The sequence below is a fragment of the Cyclopterus lumpus genome, chromosome 21 (assembly GCF_009769545.1).
Source record: "Cyclopterus lumpus isolate fCycLum1 chromosome 21, fCycLum1.pri, whole genome shotgun sequence".
Taxonomy (NCBI): Eukaryota; Metazoa; Chordata; class Actinopteri; order Perciformes; family Cyclopteridae; genus Cyclopterus; species Cyclopterus lumpus.
In genome coordinates this window covers 46,673-70,267 of record NC_046986.1, presented here as the reverse complement: position 1 = coordinate 70,267, position 23,595 = coordinate 46,673, and the positions used below count along the sequence as shown (strand labels likewise).

The 23,595-nt window shown below is 37.4% G+C and overlaps 2 protein-coding genes across 6 annotated transcripts in view; one reads left to right on the top strand and one right to left on the bottom strand.

Annotated features, from left to right (window-relative positions):
• The window catches only part of cryl1 (crystallin, lambda 1), a 28,783-nt gene extending 13,835 nt beyond the window's left edge, over positions 1 to 14,948 (bottom strand). The window contains exons 1-6 of the mRNA XM_034561473.1: positions 14,835 to 14,948; positions 13,712 to 13,819; positions 12,362 to 12,488; positions 4,815 to 4,976; positions 3,544 to 3,639; positions 2,925 to 3,023 (exon numbers count right to left, since the gene is read on the bottom strand). Of these exons, the coding sequence (XP_034417364.1) occupies positions 2,925 to 3,023; positions 3,544 to 3,639; positions 4,815 to 4,976; positions 12,362 to 12,488; positions 13,712 to 13,819; positions 14,835 to 14,875 (633 nt within the window). The 5' untranslated portion in view covers positions 14,876 to 14,948. The remainder of the gene's footprint in view (positions 1 to 2,924; positions 3,024 to 3,543; positions 3,640 to 4,814; positions 4,977 to 12,361; positions 12,489 to 13,711; positions 13,820 to 14,834) is intronic.
• Positions 14,949 to 15,708: 760 nt separating this feature from the next.
• ift88 (intraflagellar transport 88 homolog) overlaps positions 15,709 to 23,595 on the top strand; it is a 36,936-nt gene continuing 29,049 nt past the window's right edge. For 2 of the 5 annotated variants that reach the window (XM_034561242.1, XM_034561241.1), the window contains exons 1-4: positions 15,709 to 15,923; positions 22,365 to 22,427; positions 22,953 to 23,012; positions 23,398 to 23,451. In XM_034561242.1, the coding sequence (XP_034417133.1) occupies positions 15,843 to 15,923; positions 22,365 to 22,427; positions 22,953 to 23,012; positions 23,398 to 23,451 (258 nt within the window). In that variant the 5' untranslated portion in view covers positions 15,709 to 15,842. The remainder of the gene's footprint in view (positions 15,924 to 22,364; positions 22,428 to 22,952; positions 23,013 to 23,397; positions 23,452 to 23,595) is intronic. The other 3 variants (XR_004611776.1, XM_034561240.1, XM_034561238.1) reach the window with 2 other exon arrangements.

Sequence of the window (23,595 nt, the reverse complement as noted above, 5' to 3'; positions counted from 1 at the left end):
GAAGGGAGAGAAGCTTCTGTAGAGACCGGTACACCAGGAAGGTTTGGCTAGCTGGATGCTGTCATGTTGATGGACACAGGATTGAGGTGAATAAAAACAGGCACACTTTAACCCTAACAAGGTTTGTAGATTAATGTCTAGGAAGGTCAAACTCTGGTGGTTATTATTTTCTTCGAGACACAAACGTCTCACTGAAGTTGCCAACGACGACGAGAAAAACAACGTTACCCGGTCATCGGATCAATGATGAAATAACCTACAGCATTGTGCAGTCACGCCTCACTCACTGCGCTCCATATGGGATACCGATGCGGTTTCTTGTGTCTTGTTGCAGTCGTCTTCTCTGCAGTGTAACTTTGGTGTGTTTGAGAGTCTGATACAGTTAAAAACTGTAGATTGTGCAGTAATCTCAGGGACAAGGAGGGACATGAAGAATGTCCCTTTCTATAGAAGAAAGATGGAATAAAGAGGCAGATGGAGAGAGGCGAAGATCCAAGGCCCCTTTTGTGTGAAATAAGAGATGGGAGTTGTTCTAACATACCGGAGTACATCCTCCCTACAGAGGGCAGAGATAGTCCATTGCAGCTTCAATCGTCTTCTAATCTAGTCAACATTCAGGAGTTTTTGTCAGAAAATAAACACAGCGTTGGAATTCATTATTTAAAACTTCTGATCTGAACAAGTTCTACTTTTGATTTAATGTGACACATCAACATCAGTTTAATAGAACATTAGCCCTCGAGAATTTTGCATTTTTTACTTTTAAAGTCTTTGTTAATTCATATGGCTTACATTTTGGCACATTTCCATTTCCAAATGTTGGTAGTTCAACCTCAGCTACTGTAATGAGTATAATAAACTGTGTAGCCAAAATACAGATTACACATTACATCAACAAATGCATTCTGTTATATCTATTTCAATTTAGAGCCCTGGCTTCATAATTGTATTTATATGCTATTTTCCATAGCACCTCATGGGGCACCTCATGATATTTTTATGGTGCATCATAAAATGCATCAAAATCAATATTGTTGCAAATCAATAACATAACTCAGACTGTGAAAAGAATAATCCCTGCACTATTTAGTTTACATTTTTCATTAAACAACAAGGCATTATGAAAACAAACTGGCTTTTAAATGTTTAAAACTCTGAAATCGTATTAATATTTGATAGTTACGATCAGGACTGAAGTTGGCTGAAAAATGTAACGCGTTGAACATATGGCAGCTTTTTGACGGAGACATTTTTTAAGGGTTAAGGTTTGAGCGTTAAGGGTTGAGGGTTGTATTAATCAGCCTGCAAAAATAAAAAGTTTTGATTATTTACTCAGCAGGAGGGGGGTGGGGGTATTTAGGATCCAGTCTTTTTGGAGCTTGACAGTTATTTATTAGAGACTCCTGATAGCTTAGCTTCTGGTGCAGATATAATGAAATCACAGTAGGGTATGTCATAAAGTAAACTCTGAAGGTTTTAAATATTCATATATGTCCATGAACTCATTCGACAATTTTGCATAGCAGCAGTTTGATTTTGCAAATGTATTCTTGATTAAAACAGATTTCTACTGAGAAGTCTTTTACAGGGAGACCGAGCCAGAACAGCAGGTTACATACAAATTATTCAGTGTCACAAATATGAAACCAAAAGAGAAAAGCAAGGACCTTGAAACAGAGACAACAAGAAATAAAGTATCATCACATTTTGACTACAAAAGGCTGTAAAACTTTTAGAGAAATAATAATTCTGACGTCTGTGATATCGTAAGCCTGAATCTCAACGTGTTTATGTGAGTTTAGTTCAGGTAACAATCACTCAGCTTTTCTTCCACCAGTGACGGTGTAATGGCGCCTGTCATCAGAGGCTGAGGCTCATTTACTCTCATTGTATTCCCTTTTTTTCTGTTGGAAGGAGACCACAGAGATTACAGCAGAGGTGAGCTGACAAGGGCTCCTCTTTTCTGCCTCTATTACAAACCCATCAGCAGTGATACTCAGCAACCCAAGGCCCAGACTGAGCAGCTCTTGTCTAGAACACACACACACACACACACACACACACACACACACACACACACACACACACACACACACACACACACACACACACACACACACACACACACACACACACACACACACACACACACACACACACACACACACACACACACACACACACACACACACACACACACACACACACACACACACACACACACACACACACACACACACACACACACACACACACACACAACCTCAAGACGTTGTAATGAAACATAAAAAAGGTTTTGTTTCTGCTGGATATTCATATTTAATAATATATAGTTATGGCATATATCAATTCTTAAACATTTGAAGACAAATGTGCTGATTTTTGCAAATTTATCATTAAAACTTAACTTTTTACTCAAATTTAATAAAAACGCTACTATTACGACTAATCTGACTCTCGACAACAATCTTAACCCGAAAACAGTATCCATCTTTACTCTTATGAAGTAGGCAGAAAAAGGAAAATATATATAATAATTAAAAACCTGAAACCTTCAGTGGGGAATCTTTGTCTCCCCCTCTGGCAGTTAGTGTAATTCCACAATGTTGGTGCATGCTTGTGGCGTACACACTCCTGGGACACAGGCGAGGGAAAGAAAAGGCCAAGACCTGTGTTGGTCCTGAGTCTTTTTTTACCTGGAGCATCCACTCCAGAAACCTTTACTGGATGCATGAGGATTTCTGCCCTGTTCATAGCTATCGTCTCACGCCTTCCTGCCCCCCCTTAGCACTGGCTGGTTGACGTAAAAAGCAGGAAAGTTGAGCTCTGGTGTACTGCAAAGAACGCAGTGCAGGAACAGAAAAGCCGGGAAACAACTGGTGTAACTTTGTGGTTTCACCTGTGGACAGACACTCGACACTGACCTGGACCAGTCTCCAGGACTCTGCAATAATGGCCGCCTGCACTCGGTTGAGGGCAAAGCCATCTATCTCTTTCCTCAGACGGACCGGCGCCTGGCCAACCTGAATTGGGTGAAACAAGTTGTGTCAAGAATTGAAATGTGGACGCCTTGAAGAATGTACTTATAGCATCATCATAAACAGTTCAACGTACTACGAGACTTCATTATTCCAAAAGGTAAAAGCTTGCCAATGTAGACAGAGCATTGAACTTATCTGAAAAGTACAATAAACAAAGAACATTCGGTAAAAGTTTATTTCCTTTACTGCGACTCTCAGTACGCTCAGGAAATTAAACCGAATCTTTCCAGGGAGTTGGCATGTTGTGAAATTCATCTTGCAGAGACTTGCACGGCTTTGTTTGGAATAATCAGTGTGTTGTCATCCCTATGACAGATAATCAAACCTCGAGGACAACAAACAACATGTTTGCAGCCCAGGACTTCTTACCAATACTACACATTACCACATAACTCCATTGCTGGCCTGCATTCATTAATTGTTCACGTGTTTACACTCATAAACTTGCTATTGACTCGGTGCATCCTGACATAGCGAGGATTCTTTAGGCCGTGGTCTTTACCTTGGTCATTAGGAAGTGGGTGGTGTCCATAACCGCTGCTGCCGTCTCTGGGTGAGGTACCAGCTCCACTAGTTTGACATAGTAAGGTGGGTTTACCTGAGGAGGGAGAGAGAGTCAGTCATCAGTCCTGTGTCTTTAACAGCTGATACAACCGATCAAATATCCTTCCTTGAGGAAAACCACAGAAGTAATGCCGGGGTTTGGTTTAAAAACTTTTGACATTTTAATAAAAAGTACCACATTAAGACACCCAAGACCTTGAGGAAGATTTTTTTATGCAAAAATATCACCAACCTTGGTCGAGTGGTTGTTAATAAAAGATTCATTGATTGATTTATAAGACTGAGTCAAACACCAGGCTAAAATGCCAGGTGACATGTCTTGTTACTACTTATATACAGCAGAATAAACTACTTTATAACATTAATCTCCACACCACATTTTATTTCACTATTTAATAGTATGCAACATAATATATAATATACAACACTTACGACAATATATGAACAATACAACAATTAGTGGTTTTTTTGGAATACATTTTCTTCACCTACGGTTAGTTTTGTCAAGTCAGACTTCTGACATGGTTTGCCAGTTGTGCCGTTTTTAAACTTTACTCCTTTTTTGTTTTGTTTTATTTCATCTTGTTTTTATTCAGAGACCTGATGACATTAGACGGACTACTGACAGTGCAGTTTACGGCACTCTGTCCTCCACCAACAGTGACGATGAAGCTTTTCACACTTGAAATCTATCAGCATCACTAAGACAAGTACTGACAGAAAAGAGCATGATAGTGCATTTGTGGAGTGACGACTGAATCCTCTGAAGCTCGCTGGTGACACGTAGCTAAATCAGCTTCACCTTTAAGGATGGGTGGCTTAAACTAAATGGTTATTTTTTCAGGGTCAGCAGATAAAAAGGGCTGAAACATTTAGTAATTCCCCAAAGTAAAATCTAGATATTTTTTATGAACAACTGGGACACTGTTTGTCGTTATGTAACAAAATAGCTGGCAATGGTGAATTGGTTACTCTCCTCATGGAAAACGCTTTGTAAACATGCGTCAGCAACCATAATCTATCTGGTGGATTGACGTGAAATATTTTGGTGGAACATTACAATGTAATAACACTGATACATTGAGAACAACGTAACTAAGACAACAGATCCAGCAAACGTGGGCAGTTTAATGAAACAGATTTGTGTTTGTTACTGTTTCAGTAATGAAATAAATAGCTGCACCCCACCAGGGCCACAGCATCACTAACCGGATGGGAGACGAGGCAGCGACTCCTGTTCTGCACTTTGGAGAAGACCTTGCTGGGCACCAGACAGGAAGTGGAGCTGCTCAGGATGACGTCCTTCCCCACAAGACGCTCAATGTCCTGAAAGACGCTCTGCTTGACCTCAAGCTGCTCAAATACGCACTCCTGGGAACACACAAACAGGGAAAGTAAGACAGAAGTGTGTTTATATATATATATATATATATATATATATATATATATATATATATATATATATATATATATATATATATATATATATATATATATACATACATATACACACACACACACATACATATTTTGACTCCCTGTCCTCTCACTTCCTGTCATCTTTTGACTACCTGTCTCCTGACTTCTTGTCATCTTTTGACTACCTGTCTCCTGACTTCCTGTCATCTTTTGACTACCTGTCTCCTGACTTCCTGTCATCTTTTGACTACCTGTCTCCTGACTTCCTGTCATCTTTTGACTACCTGTCTTCCGACTCCGTCATCTTTTGACTCCCTGTCCTCTCACTTCCTGTCATCTTTTGACTACCTGTCCTCTCACTTCCTGTCATCTTTTGACTCCCTGTCCTCTCACTTCCTGTCATCTTTTGACTACCTGTCTCCTGACTTCCTGTCATCTTTTGACTACCTGTCTCCTGACTTCCTGTCATCTTTTGACTACCTGTCTTCCGACTCCGTCATCTTTTGACTCCCTGTCTCCTGACTTCCTGTCATCTTTTGACTACCTGTCTCCTGACTTCCTGTCATCTTTTGACTACCTGTCTCCTGACTTCCTGTCATCTTTTGACTACCTGTCTCCTGACTTCCTGTCATCTTTTGACTACCTGTCTTCCGACTCCGTCATCTTTTGACTCCCTGTCTCCTGACTTCCTGTCATCTTTTGACTACCTGTCTCCTGACTTCCTGTCATCTTTTGACTACCTGTCTCCTGACTTCCTGTCTTCCGACTCCGTCATCTTTTGACTCCCTGTCTCCTGACTTCCTGTCATCTTTTGACTACCTGTCTCCTGACTTCCTGTCATCTTTTGACTACCTGTCTTCCGACTCCGTCATCTTTTGACTCCCTGTCTCCTGACTTCCTGTCATCTTTTGACTACCTGTCTCCTGACTTCCTGTCATCTTTTGACTACCTGTCTTCCGACTCCGTCATCTTTTGACTCCCTGTCTCCTGACTTCCTGTCATCTTTTGACTACCTGTCTCCTGACTTCCTGTCATCTTTTGACTACCTGTCTTCCGACTCCGTCATCTTTTGACTCCCTGTCTCCTGACTTCCTGTCATCTTTTGACTACCTGTCTCCTGACTTCCTGTCATCTTTTGACTACCTGTCTCCTGACTTCCTGTCATCTTTTGACTACCTGTCTTCCGACTCCGTCATCTTTTGACTACCTGTCTCCTGACTTCCTGTCATCTTTTGACTACCTGTCTCCTGACTTCCTGTCTCCTGACTTCCTTTCATCTTTTGACTCCCTGTCTTTTGACTTCCTGTCATCTTTTGACCAGGTTTCATCTTCATAGAGTCAAAAGAAGATGTTTTTTTACTCCTTTTCATCTTTTGACTCCCTGAAGAAGACATTTGGTTAAAACAATGACTCTTGACCAGGGGTGGGCAAACTTTTTGGCTCAGGGGCCACATTGACTTTAAAAATTTGACAGATGGGCCGGGCCAGTATTAGATGGATGAAGAGCAGGGGTGTTTGTAGGATTCCAAGAAAGGGAGGGCTAAGACCCAAGGGAGTGTCATCCTGGTGAATGTGTGCACGCAGCAAATTTTTCTTGGGGCCCCTGATATCCATCGTTTCTGACAGGTCATAGATTGGTTCAATCAGAGTGTGATTTTGCTCTGTAGTTTTGCTTGCATTCAGTATATGATAACACAAGAGACAGAATTTCAGGGTCTTAGTGATATTTTATGCTCATTTGGACACTTTTACGGAGATAAAGACGAACAAGTTCAGTGTCAAATATGTCATTCAATGGAAAAAAATATTATAATAATCTATATTAACGCAAAGAATAGAATGTCGATAGTTATGTCGATAGGATCCAGCCCGCGGGCCGTAGTTTGCCCACCCTTGCTCTTGACAGTCAACGCTCCCTGACTGCCAACATTACCACAATAACACGCTCCTGTAGGTACATGCTGTACAACATCAGGAGAATACGACCCCTTCTCACTCAGAAGGCGGCACAGGTTCTGGTCCAGGTTCTGGTCCAGGCTCTGGTCCAGGTTCTGATCATCTCACAGCTAGACTACTGTAACTCCCTCCTTCAGGTCTACCTGCTAATGCCATTCGACCTCTACAGCTCATCCAGAATGCAGCTGCTCGACTGGTCTTCAACCGACCGAAATTTACCCACAATCCTCCGCTCCTCCACGACCTTCACTGGTTACCAGGACATGGTCTAACCTCACACCAGGACATGGTCTAACCTCACACATAGGACATGGTCTAACCTCACACCAGGACATGGTCTAACCTCAAACCCAGGACATGGTCTAACCTCACATCCAGGACATGGTCTAACCTCACACCCAGGACATGGTCTAACCTCACACCCAGGACATGGTCTAACCTTACACCCAGGACATGGTCTAACCTCACACCAGGACATGGTCTAACCTTACACCCAGGACATGGTCTAACCTTACACCCAGGACATGGTCTAACCTCACACCCAGGACATGGTCTAACCTCACACCAGGACATGGTCTAACCTTAGGACATGGTCTAACCTCACACCAGGACATGGTCTAACCTCACACATAGGACATGGTCTAACCTCACACCAGGACATGGTCTAACCTCAAACCCAGGACATGGTCTAACCTCACACCCAGGACATGGTCTAACCTCACATCCAGGACATGGTCTAACCTCACACCCAGGACATGGTCTAACCTCACACCCAGGACATGGTCTAACCTTACACCCAGGACATGGTCTAACCTCATACCCAGGACATGGTCTAAACTTACACCCAGGACATGGTCTAACCTCACACCCAGGACATGGTCTAACCTCACACCCAGGACATGGTCTAACCTTACATCCAGGACATGGTCTAACCTCACACCCAGGACATGGTCTAACCTTACACCCAGGACATGGTCTAACCTCACACCCAGGACATGGTCTAACCTCACACCCTCCTGGTCTAACCTCACACCCAGGACATGGTCTAACCTTACATCCAGGACATGGTCTAACCTCACACCCAGGACATGGTCTAACCTCACATCCAGGACATGGTCTAACCTCACACCCAGTACATGGTCTAACCTCACATCCAGGACATGGTCTAACCTCACACCCAGTACATGGTCTAACCTTACACCCAGGACATGGTCTAACCTCACACCAGGACAGGGTCTAACCTTACACCCAGGACATGGTCTAACCTCACACCCAGGACATGGTCTAACCTTACACCAGGACATGGTCTAACCTCACATCCAGGACATGGTCTAACCTCACACCAGGACATGGTCTAACCTCACACCCAGGACATGGTCTAACCTCACACCCCACCTCGTTCACTTCACTCGGCTTCGGCCAATCGGCTTGTAGCTCCTTCACTTCGAGCTAAAACACTCAACAAAGTCCCGACTGTTTGCTGTGCTGGCTCCTCATTGGTGGAACGAGCTCCTCATTGACATCAGGACAGCAAAAAGTCTCTACAGACTAAAAACACATTTTTTTCGACTGGTAGAGCCGTAGTAGCACTTTAGTAGCACTTAAATGTATCTTACTGATAACACTTTGTAGTTTAACTGTATTGAAGAAACCCGTACGTGACAGCAGGAACCTGTTACAGATGGGTTTTGTTGTTTTTGAGTCCAAGACAACAAAATGCGTCTTTTGTCAATTTATTTTATAAATAAATACTATTGTCTCTTGTTAAACATCAAACTACTGTATTGAGAATGTACTCTGATAAATAAAACCCAAACTATCAGTTAAGAGATAAATACCACTAAAAGTCCAATAATTAATTTGGTTAAATCAAATGATCGTTTAAACTTTGTCCTAAATCTTTCTTTGATTACAAGTTACAAAACAACTCGGATGAAAATCTTTCCTGGCAACAAAGGACAAATTGTTCCTGCATCTAAAAAACTGGATGCAACCAGTTCATGTATTAACCTATCCACCACAGGCGTGGCTATATTTATTGTGACTGCCTGGCCTGTCGGAGTGTTGCAGAGGAGTGGCTCTTCAACAGCAGTAGTGGGACGTCAGCGTGCTTTTGAAACATCCATCAAAAGGCCTCTGGGCGAGCAGCATACCTGCAGGATCTGGGAGCGCTAATGTGACGCCATACTGGGAATGACAGGTGTCTCTCAAGAGAGATGTGAAGAGTGGGAATGCACTTACAGCTCACTTCTTAGTGGTACATGTTGTACCGTTCCCTTCATATAGCTTGATGTCAGTCCCTGTGTGAGTTATTGCTATGCTCTGGAACGTGCACTCCCTCACCTCCTCCAGGAAAAGCCGGATCAATAACAGAGTGAAATCGGGTCGGTCAGTGTCGTGCCAACAGGAAATGTTACACCGACTATCTGAACAGAGAAAACTGCCCTGTTTATGATGAGTCCTCTATTGTTCCTGAAATTTGTACAGAGTATTGATTAATCCTCGCCCTACACGTCTCTCTCTGCGCTGGATTTCTTTTGGCTTAAGAAGTCCGTTTTTGATTTCTAAGCATGACACGAATGGCCAAGATGAGTGATAACTCTTGTCATGACAACTTCCAACTCAAGCGTTTCTCAAAAGAGTTCTCGACAGTTAAAGGCCTCATGGAAGCAGGGCTCGGCGCGGAGGTAACGGACAACCACTTCCCGGCCTTTCTGGGCCAATCAGTGGAGAGCACCTTTTTAACAGATGTAGTGACAGCAACACGCAACCCAATACAAACACCTTATATAGCCTTATTTTGCTGCATTAACGATATTTAAATACCAGCGCCCTGCCAGGAAGGAAGTGTGTTTACGCGCGTGCATGCAGGCACCTTTTTTTGGAGACTTTTAAAATGCAAATTAAAGTTGTTTACTTCGCTATTATTTATTCAACCAACGTCACACAAGAACATGCACATTGATTCAACTGAGAGAACCTGAATAAAATCCTGAAAGTATCCCGGCATCTTTGAGCTGCAAGAAAAGTTACACTGCAAAGCATGTACAACACATGACATGCACACGTGTCACATGTTCACTATTAAGCTGACGTTATAAGGCAATCATATTACGGCATCCAGCTCTGAGAAATTCAGGTTAGTTAGAAAACATTTGGATCTGATTTAATAGGGAGGGCCATCAGGTACAAAAACTAATAAGCTTTTCTTTTTTTGTGTTTCATGTATGTTTTAGCATTTGAATTGGGGATTTTAATCGTCATTTAATTAAATTAATTTGGCAAACAATAAAAAAAATATTGTAAAACATTACACATAAAATCCACAAAGAGTCAAAACTCAGCTATGAATTTTGTGCTAACCTTCATTTAAAATCCATCAGTGGGGTCTGAGGACACATATTAACCAATGATGTTGCGCCCCCTTGAGGACAAACAGGGATTTTTTGTTTTTGCTAAAAATACCAGACTAAGATCCCTATAATGATATATTTTCTTCATGGATGAACCAGTAAATAAACCAACAACATATTGTTACCCACACTGCAGTGGTGGAAGAAGAGCTTATAAAAGTATTAATACCGCAGTGGAGAAATACTCTTTTACAAGTAGAAATAGTGCACTTAAAATGTGACTGAGCCAAAAAAGTAAAAGTAGAAAGGTATTAGCATCAAAATATACAGAAAAAGTACTTTGTCCCTTTGATATGATGGGAATATTATTACAGTTTTATTATTTAACAAATAAGCAGCATATTAATGTAACATTTAACTACTTAATGTACTGTTTACTGGTTTAATCTGTGGCACAGAATCATATTTTATAAACGAATCAAATGTAATGTTGTTAGTAGAAAGTACAACTTCTACAAATGAAATGTAGTGTAGGATAAGTATTAAGTAACATTAAATTGAAATACTTAAAATAAAAGCACCTCAAATTACACAGAACTTGAGTCAATGTACTTATAGCTTTATGGACACATCATGTGATCAATTAGACAGCTTTAGGACACATCATGTGATCAATTAGATCTTGATGACAGCTTTAAGGACACATGTGATCAATTAGATCTTGATGACAGCTTTAGGACACATGTGATCAATTAGAGCTTGATGACAGCTTTAGGACACATCATGTGATCAATTAGATCTTGATGACAGCTTTAGGACACATCATGTGATCAATTAGAGCTTGATGACAGCTTTAGGACACGTGATCAATTAGATCTTGATGACAGCTTTAGGACACATCATGTGATCAATTAGAGCTTGATGACAGCTTTAGGACACATCATGTGATCAATTAGAGCTTGATGACAGCTTTAGGACACATCATGTGATCAATTAGATCTTGATGACAGCTTTAAGGACACATCATGTGATCAATTAGATCTTGATGACAGCTTTAAGGACACATCATGTGATCAATTAGATCTTGATGACAGCTTTAAGGACACATCATGTGATCAATTAGAGCTTGATGACAGCTTTAAGGACACATCATGTGATCAATTAGATCTTGATGACAGCTTTAAGGACACATCATGTGATCAATTAGAGCTTGATGACAGCTTTAAGGACACATCATGTGATCAATTAGATCTTGATGACAGCTTTAAGGACACATCATGTGATCAATTAGAGCTTGATGACAGCTTTAGGACACATCATGTGATCAATTAGAGCTTGATGACAGCTTTAAGGACACATGTGATCAATTAGATCTTGATGACAGCTTTAAGGACACATCATGTGATCAATTAGATCTTGATGACAGCTTTAAGGACACATGTGATCAATTAGAGCTTGATGACAGCTTTAAGGACACATCATGTGATCAATTAGATCTTGATGACAGCTTTAGGACACATCATGTGATCAATTAGAGCTTGATGACAGCTGTAGGACACATGTGATCAATTAGAGCTTGATGACAGCTTTAAGGACACATCATGTGATCAATTAGATCTTGATAATAGCTTTAAGGACACATCATGTGATCAATTAGAGCTTGATGACAGCTTTAAGGACACATCATGTGATCAATTAGACAGCTTTAGGACACATCATGTGATCAATTAGATCTTGATGACAGCTTTAGGACACATCATGTGATCAATTAGATCTTGATGACAGCTTTAGGACACATCATGTGATCAATTAGATCTTGATGACAGCTGTAGGACACATGTGATCAATTAGATCTTGATGACAGCTTTAAGGACACATCATGTGATCAATTAGAGCTTGATGACAGCTTTAGGACACATCATGTGATCAATTAGATCTTGATAACAGCTTTAAGGACACATCATGTGATCAATTAGATCTTGATAACAGCTTTAAGGACACATCATGTGCAGGTGCTCTGGGGGTCACCTGGATGAAGAAGGCTCCCTCCAGCGCCGTTGCCAGGTCCTCGTGGCTGCTGAGCAGGGCGAGCTGCTTCGTGGCTTCCAGCTCTCCTCGTAGCATGTGAGCTTCCTGCAGCTCTTCCAGCTGCTTCCTGTGCCGACAAAGAGACGGAGAGACCGTGACACGCAACTCTCTTTTAAACCGTTATCGAAATATAGAAGGCAGCAGATTTCTTATGGAACCTACTGTAATCACTTCACCTTATTCAATCCAAAAAGAATGTTATTATTAAAAAAAAAAAAAAAATTAATAAATATAAAATATAATAATTAAAAATATAAAATAAAAATGATAGAATGTAAAATAAGATATATCAGTTGCATTATAACAAATTATGAATAAATCAATTATAATATAAAATATAAATTATATAATAAAGATCTTTTTGATAAAACATCCTCTTAATTGAAAAACAAATAATATTAAATTAGGTGATCATATTTCACAAGCTTCCCCTTCAAAAATAAAAGGATAGCCTAAATTAATAAATAAAAAGACAAATATCAGTCTGTCTGTTTTTCCTTTCATGATAAATCCTGTTTTTTTTTGTTTGTTTTTTAAATCAGACTGAACGATTGTCCCGATAACGAAAATTTCCCCCGATTAACTTATTGTGAGCGTTTTTATTTTGTTTTACTGCCAGCAGCAGATAAGCTTATATAGCAGATAAGGGACTTTCTGATCATGCATGATTCCTGAGCCAACAAATGTATTCAACCATCCAATGTTATGATATTTGAGTTGGTCTGTGCTACTTTAAGGCAAATTAGGCACAACTTGGTATATGATTTAATCTTGATTCCATTGAAAGACAAACACGTCTCATATTTAGTTATTGTTCTTACAGTATTTCCTCAGAATAAAAAGGCGTTAAAACTATTGTTCTCTGGGTACGAGGACAAATAAATGTAATTAATTCTGGGGATTAACTATCCTTTTAACAAAAAGTCCCCGCCACCTTGCAATCCTTTGTCAGCGTACAAAAAAAGCACGAGTTGACTCAAGTAAAGTTAGGCATAGTGAACATAGCGTACACTATATCTGTAACTTGACCTTTTATTCCTATAAAGATGGGTTTAATTACAGAGCAGTGTGTAGGATTTAGTGGAATCGTGTCAGAGACGTACGGTGCCCTTAAGAGTGTAGATATGTAGTGTCCCTATCTAGATATGAAGGGCTCATTGTACTCTAACGATAACACACATTATTATATTGCAGTTCTGCCAATAAATCAGAAGGAGAGACAAGGGATCAGAGTGTGTTTGTAACTATAAAGTCAATGGAGTGATTTCTGCAGGACGGCGTGAGGCTGACCTGATCTCCGCGACGGCCTTGGCCGACTGTCCCGGCTGGTTGTCGTAGATCTTCACGCTGTAGCCTCCACTGACGAACACCATGGCCCAGGAGCGGCCGATCAGCCCACTGACAGAGACACAGAGAGACAGAGAGACAGAGAGACACAGAGACAGAGACACAGAGACACAGAGACAGAGAGACACAGAGAGACACAGAGAGACACAGAGACACAGACACAGAGACACAGAGACACAGAGACACAGAGACAGAGACACAGAGAGACAGAGAGACAGAGAGACACAGAGACACAGAGACAGAGAGACACAGAGACACAGAGACACAGAGACACAGAGACACAGACACAGAGACACAGAGACACAGAGACACAGAGACACAGATACAGAGACACAGAGACACAGAGAGCAAAATAATAATGTCAGTGCTATAAATAATATAGATTATGTAATAACTATTGTCTGTAATAATGCAACTTAATTATGTAAGTCCCCCCCCCCAAAAAATGTATTTGGATTATTCCTACTAAATAAAGCAACATCTTTCCACGGTATATTGTAACTAGTACGGTCAATTTAAGTAATTAAATGACCAAAAACAAAAGTGATGTGTAGAGTAACGACGATTACATCATAGTTAATCATTGAAAGCCAAGAGCTTGTTTTTGTCCCCTCACCTTGACAGTCTTAGTTTCATTCATTCATTTAAATACAACTGACCTTTCTGAAATAATAAAGCAGTGTTATTATGATTATTTAGAGATAAATGCCCTAAAAAGACGCTACAGCTGATCTTTATCAGAGACAATGCAGTAAATGACAGAAGTCTTTGTAGTAACATAGAGTTCAAAGGTTAATTGCATGATAAGTGTTCATTTGTGTTCAGATTTTATTACACTTCTAAAACAAACCTCTTGATTGAAAGAGTTGCTGCAAAGGTATAACGATATAAGCTGTCAGGGAATGATCTTAGTCATATAAAATAACTCAAATTAAACAATGAAATTGCAAATGTATCAGTAAAGGAAGTAATGTTCATGTCAGCTGCACAACCAGCAGAGTAATAAGCTTCAATAAAAACCCGTGAGCAGTTGAAACAACATGCAAACGCGTCTTTTCATGCTCACCTGCCGATCACAGTGATGATCTTCGTGTCAGAAGAGCTCATTTTAAGATGTTATGAAGAGCTCAGATAAGACGGAAAGGTTCCACGAGAACTGTGGCCCCGCCCCTTTACTAGTCACGCTACTCCCTGCCGGTACGGTAGCCCAGAAGGACCAAAAGAAAACACCCGCACACAGATGCACACTCACACTCACACGCGCACACTCACACGCGCACGCACGCACGCACACACACGCACACACACGCACACACACGCACACACACACACACGCACACAAAAGACTGCGATATACTATGGAGGACAGAATATAAGGTAAGTATAAATAAATACATGCATTTAATAAATGTATTAATAAATATAGAAATAAACAAATAAATGCATAAATAAATGTATAAATAGATAAATACAAATAAATAAATGGTGAAATAAATACCGAATAATTTAAATGCTGAATTAAGTGCCGAAATAAATAAACATAGGTGAACAAAATGTTTTGAATAAATATATATGTATTTCTTTATGTCCTGTTTGATTATCAACTTTTATTTATTTATCTATATGTATATGTATTTATTTCCATTTTAATTTCAGCATTTATTTCTGTATTGAAACATTTATAGATGTATTCCTATTTAGTTTTTATTTATTGATATCTAAGTCAATTTAAAACGAACATATCTGCCTTTAATTCTCTGCTTTTGTTCATTATGAGTTATTTAAAAATTGCTTCAGATAAAATCTAGCGGTTTGGTTAGGTCTGTATCGTAGCAACGGAGGAAATCCACTTTGACCAATCGTGTTCACGCGAGTCGATGATTGACGCGGAACTAACCAATCAGACGTTAGAAAGCGTAAACCGTCCCCACCCACGCCGCGTTGAATTGTGGGATTGCAATCCTGAAACGACAACAAACTATTCTCGCTGTTTACCGCCTATAAACACATATAACGGTTGAATTCGTACTTATTATTCATCCGCGTTTCGTTGCCCCACACCGGAGAGGGAGCGATGGAGCACGTGCACCTGGCTGTGGAGGAGGAGGACCTTTATTCCGGCTACAACGACTACAATCCGACGTTCGACTCCGAGGTAAAGTAGCAGCTATGCGCTCTAAAACAGCTATAAAGCGATAAATATGTCAAGAATAAGGAAGAACAGCATAACTCTTTTTAAAATCATGGATTTGGACGATAAATATGTAAATAATAAACCTCTTTAAAACACAGTTTTATTAATGTGCTTTCACTGCGTTTGTGGTTTGAATTTATCGTATAACGTTTTATCTTTAATAAACCTTGAATAAAAACAGATTAGCACGTCAGTGGTACTTGAATGGCACTTACTTATGGTATTACTTATGTCACTTACTTATGGTATTACTTATGTCACTTACTTATGGTATTACTTATGGTATTACTTATGTCACTTACTTATGGTATTACTTATGTCACTTACTTATGGTATTACTTATGGTATTACTTATGGCACTTACTTATGGTATTACTTATGGTATTACTTATGGCACTTACTTATGGTATTACTTATGGCACTTACTTATGGTATTACTTATGGTATTATTTATGGTATTACATATGGCACTTACTTATGGTATTACTTATGGCACTTACTTATGGCTCTTACTTATGGTATTATTTATGGTATTACATATGGCACTTACTTATGGTATTACTTATGGCACTTACTTATGGTATTACTTATGTCACTTACTTATGGTATTACTTATGGTATTACTTATGGTATTATTTATGGTATTACATATGGCACTTACTTATGGTATTACTTATGGCACTTACTTATGGCTCTTACTTATGGTATTATTTATGGTATTACATATGGCACTTACTTATGGTATTACTTATGGCACTTACTTATGGCTCTTACTTATGGTATTATTTATGGTATTACATATGGCACTTACTTATGGTATTACTTATGGCACTTACTTATGGCACTTACTTATGGTATTACTTATGTCACTTACTTATGGTATTACTTATGGTATTACTTATGGCACTTACTTATGGTATTACTTATGGTATTACTTATGGCACTTACTTATGGTATTATTTATGGTATTACATATGGCACTTACTTATGGTATTACTTATGGCACTTACTTATGGCTCATACTTATGGTATTATTTATGGTATTACGTATGGCACTTACTTATGGTATTATGTATGGCACTTACTTATGGTATTACGTATGGCACTTACTTATGGCTCTTACTTATGGTATTACTTATGGTATTACTTATGGCACTTACTTATGGCACATACTTATGGTATTACTTATGGCACTTACTTATGGTATTACTTATGTCACTTACTTATGGGTATTACTTATGGCACTTATGGTATTATGTATGGCACTTACTTATGGTATTACTTATGGCACTTACTTATGGTATTACTTATGTCACTTACTTATGGTATTACTTATGTCACTTACTTATGGCTCTTACTTATGGTATTATTTATGGTATTACGTATGGCACTTACTTATGGTATTACTTATGGTATTATGTATGGCACTTATTGTATTACTTATGGCACATACTTATGGTATTACTTATGGCACTTAATTATGGTATTACTTATGGCACTTACTTATGGTATTACTTATGGTATTATGTATGTCACTTACTTATGGTATTACTTATGTCACTTACTTATGGTATTACTTATGTCACTTACTTATGGTATTACTTATGTCACTTACTTATGGCTCTTACTTATGGTATTACTTATGGCACTTACTTATGGTATTACTTATGGCACTTACTTATGGTATTACTTATGGCACTTACTTATGGTATTACTTATGGCACTTACTTATGGTATTACTTATGGCACTTACTTATGGTATTACTTATGGCACTTACTTATGGTATTACTTATGGCACTTACTTATGGTATTACTTATGGTATTACTTATGTCACTTACTTATGGCTCTTACTTATGGTATTACTTATGGTATTATTTATGGCACTTACTTATGGTATTACTTATGGTATTACGTATGGTATTACGTATGGCACTTACTTATGGTATTACTTATGGCACTTACTTATGGCTCTTACTTATGGTATTACTTATGGCACTTACTTATGGCTCTTACTTATGGTATTACTTATGGCACTTACTTATGGCTCTTACTTATGGTATTATTTATGGTATTACGTATGGCACTTACTTATGGTATTACTTATGGTATTATGTATGGCACTTACTTATGGTATTACTTATGTCACTTACTTATGGTATTATTTATGGTATTACTTATGGCACTTACTTATGGTATTACTTATGGTATTACTTATGTCACTTACTTATGGCACATACTTATGGTATTACTTATGGCACTTACTTATGGTATTACTTATGTCACTTACTTATGGGTATTACTTATGGCACTTATGGTATTACTTATGGCACTTACTTATGGTATTACTTATGGCACTTACTTATGGTATTACTTATGGCACTTACTTATGGCACATACTTATGGTATTACTTATGGTATTACTTATGTCACTTACTTATGGGTATTACTTATGGCACTTAATTATGGTATTACTTATGTCACTTACTTATGGCTCTTACTTATGGTATTACTTATGGTATTATGTATGGCACTTACTTATGGTATTACTTATGGTATTATGTATGGCACTTACTTATGGTATTACTTATGTCACTTATGGTATTACTTATGTCACTTACTTATGGTATTACTTATGTCACTTACTTATGGCTCTTACTTATGGTATTATTTATGGTATTACGTATGGCACTTACTTATGGTATTACTTATGGTATTATGTATGGCACTTATGGTATTACTTATGGCACTTACTTATGGTATTATGTATGGTATTACGTATGGCACTTACTTATGGTATTACTTATGGTATTACTTATGGTATTACTTATGGTATTACTTATGTCACTTACTTATGGCACATACTTATGGTATTACTTATGGCACTTAATTATGGTATTACTTATGGCACTTACTTATGGTATTACTTATGGCACTTACTTATGGTATTACTTATGGTATTATGTATGGCACTTACTTATGGTATTACTTATGGTATTACTTATGGCACTTACTTATGGTATTACTTATGGCACTTACGGTATTACTTATGGCACTTACTTATGGTATTACTTATGGTATTACTTATGTCACCTACTTATGGCACATACTTATGGTATTACTTATGGCACTTACTTATGGTATTACTTATGTCACTTACTTATGTCACTAACTTATGGCACATACTTATGGTATTACTTATGGAACTTACTTATGGTATTACTTATGGCACTTACTTATGGTATTACTTATGGCACTTACTTACGGTATTACTTATGGTATTACTTATGGTATTACTTATGGCACTTACTTATGGTATTACTTATGGCACTTACTTATGGTATTACTTATGGTATTACTTATGTCACTTACTTATGGCTCTTACTTATGGTATTACTTATGGTATTACGTATGGCACTTACTTATGGTATTACTTATGGTATTATGTATGGCACTTACTTATGGTATTACTTATGGTATTATTTATGGCACTTACTTATGGTATTACTTATGGTATTACTTATGGTATTACGTATGGCACTTACTTATGGTATTACTTATGGCACTTACTTATGGCACTTACTTATGGCTCTTACTTATGGTATTACTTATGGCACTTACTTATGGCTCTTACTTATGGTATTACTTATGGCACTTACTTATGGCTCTTACTTATGGTATTATTTATGGTATTACGTATGGCACTTACTTATGGTATTACTTATGGTATTATGTATGGCACTTACTTATGGTATTACTTATGTCACTTACTTATGGTATTATTTATGGTATTACTTATGGCACTTTCTTATGGTATTACTTATGTCACTTACTTATGGCACATACTTATGGTATTACTTATGGCACTTACTTATGGTATTACTTATGTCACTTACTTATGGGTATTACTTATGGCACTTATGGTATTACTTATGGCACTTACTTATGGTATTACTTATGGCACTTACTTATGGTATTACTTATGGCACTTACTTATGACACATACTTATGGTATTACTTATGGTATTACTTATGTCACTTACTTATGGGTATTACTTATGGCACTTAATTATGGTATTACTTATGGCACTTACTTATGGTATTACGTATGGCACTTACTTATGGTATTACGTATGGCACTTACTTATGGTATTACTTATGCTATTACTTATGGCACTTACTTATGCTATTACTTATGGCACTTACTTATGCTATTACTTATGGCACTTACTTATGGCACTTACTTATGCTATTACTTATGGCACTTACTTATGGCACTTACTTATGGCACTTACTTATGGTACTATGTATGGCACTTACTTATGGTATTACTTATGGCACTTACTTATGGTATTATTCATGGCACTTACTTATGGTATTACTTATGGCACTTACTTATGGTATTACTCATGGCACTTACTTATGGTATTACGTATGGCACTTACTTATGGTATTACTTATGCTATTACTTATGGCACTTACTTATGCTATTACTTATGGCACTTACTTATGCTATTACTTATGGCACTTACTTATGGCACTTACTTATGGTACTATGTATGGCACTTACTTATGGTATTACTTATGGCACTTACTTATGGTATTATTCATGGCACTTACTTATGGTATTACTTATGGCACTTACTTATGGTATTACTCATGGCACTTACTTATGGTATTACTTATGGCACTTACTTATGGTATTATTCATGGCACTTACTTATGCTATTACTTATGGCACTTACTTATGGTATTACTTATGGCATTACTTATGGCACTTACTTATGGGTATTACTTATGGTATTATGTATGGCACTTACTTATGGTATTACTTATGGTATTATGTATGGCACTTACTTATGGTATTACTTATGGTATTATGTATGGCACTTACTTATGGCATTACTTATGGCACTTACTTATGGGTATTACTTATGGTATTACGTATGGCACTTACTTATGGCTCTTACTTATGGTATTATTTATGGTATTATGTATGGCACTTACTTATGGTATTATGTATGGCACTTACTTATGGTATTACTTATGTCACTTACTTATTGTATTACTTATGGTATTACTTATGTCACTTACTCATGGTATTACTTATGGCACTTACTTATGGTATTACTTATGATATTACTTATGGCACTTACTTATGGTATTACGTATGGCACTTACTTATGGTATTACTTATGGCACTTACTTATGGGTATTACTTATGGTATTACGTATGGCACTTACTTATGGTATTACTTGTGGCACTTACTTATGGTATTACTTATGGCACTTACTTATTGTATTACTTATAGTATTACTTATGTCACTAACTTTTGGTATTACTTATGGTATTACTCATGGCACTTACTTATGGTATTACTCATGGCACTTACTTATGGTATTATGTATGGCACTTACTTATGGTATTACTTATGTCACTTACTTATGGGTATTACTTATGGTATTACTTATGGCACTTACTTATGGTATTACGTATGGCACTTACTTATGGTATTACTTATGTCACTTACTTATGGTATTACTTATGGTATTACTCATGGCACTTACTTATGGTATTACTCATGGCACTTACTTATGGTATTATGTATGGCACTTACTTATGGTATTACTTATGGCACTTACTTATGGTATTACTCATGGCACTTACTTATGGTATTATGTATGGCACTTACTTATGGTATTACTTATTGTATTATGTATGGCACTTACTTATGGGTATTACTTGTGGCACTTACTTATGGTATTACTTATGGCACTTACTTATGGTATTACTTGTGGCACTTACTTATGGTATTACTTATGGCACTTACTTATGGTATTACTTATGGCACTTACTTATGGTATTACTTATGGCACTTGGTACAAAATACCATAAGTAATAGCATTAGCAAGTGCCATACGTAATACCATAAGTAAGTGCCATTTTTTTACTATTTCTCATATGTAGATCCTTTTGGTCAATGTTTGCTTTACGATGTCTTTTTTTTTTTTTCATTATTGTTTGACTGCCATTTTTATTTTGAAAGTGCTATACATTATTTATTTAAATACATTCCTTATTTATTTTATTTTTACCTTTTTTATTTCTTATCACTTTAACTGATAATGGGAAATATTGTATTTATGTTATGGAACATGTTATTTATTTATTTATTTTAATTCAATATTTAATACTTTTTAATATATTCTCCTATTTTATTTATTGTATGGAATATTTTATTTATTCATTTTAATTATTTATCTTAATTCGATTAAATATTTTTTAAATATATTGTCTTATTTTATTTATTTTATGGATTATTATTCATTTTATTTACTTTAATTATATTTAATTATTATTGTGAATATAATTTATTATTACTAATTATTTACTAAATTCAAGGAGTTGGAGAATGACGTGGGCTTCCAGCAAGCAGTGAGGATAAGTCATGGAAGAAGACCTCCGGTGAGTACTGACTATAGTGTTACTAGTTACTTTGCAGATTCAGATTATGAATGCAAAATACAATCAAGTAATTCATTATGATATGTTGTTATATGTTAAGCTAGACAGCAGTTAGGTTTAAGATAAGCCCCGCCTTTACCAGCTGAGCTGCTACATTAAAGTGATGATCACAAGAATGCCTAGATAATTATAATACAGTGATACAAATAAACTATAGGTATGATTCTGAAATGAGCTTGTATGATACATACTTTTCTTACAGTTCTTTACATATATTTGTATACAAATTCTTTTGTACTTTACTCAAGTAGCATGCAGGACTTTATTTTGTAACTGTGTATTTCTACACTGAGGTATTGCAGCTCTTACTTGAGTAATACTTCTTCCAGTACTGCATTTACTCAAATACAGTAGTAATGACCAATTTTGAGGTACTTGTGTGTGTGTGTGGAAGAGGATGCAGTATGTCCTAATTGCACTAAATTGTTGATACTCATAATAAGATGTCATGTCTTTAATATGCAGATGACTGCCAAATTTCCTGGCACTGCCATTGGAGCTCGGCCTTTAGCGACTTCCATTGGCGTAAGTACAATGACACGGAAGAATTCAGAATAACACCTGTTAACAGCTGCAGCAGTCCTGCACTCTGCTCTCTTATTGAACACTTGACTTTCATCATAATATTTAAAAAGAAAAGGAGAAAGATATCATTTAGACAATATATTAAATAAGCCCCACTGTTGCACAGGTGAATTCACCGTTTTTTACAGTAGGTGTCACAGTTTGTTTAAAACAAAGATTGGTGTCATTTTAACAGGATAAATGAATAATACACACTCAGAACAACCAAGATAACGATGAAGAACACTTCCAACATGCTCTCTTATTAGTTAACATGTTTTTGTTTTATATTTGCGTCATAAATAATATTTATCTTCACAATTCTTGTCCCTTATGCTTCACGAAGGCTCGGATCCCTTTGGTCTCTTCAATGGGCCGAACCATGACCGGAGCTGTGCAGGTGAGCAAGCAGAGTTCTTATGGGGCATTAATGTTAGTATGTTCACATGTATTTACTCAAAGCTCAATGAGAACCTGCTGAACATTAACAATAGAACATTGTGATAAGGAAATATATCACTATATAATTTTTGGTTTTCCAATG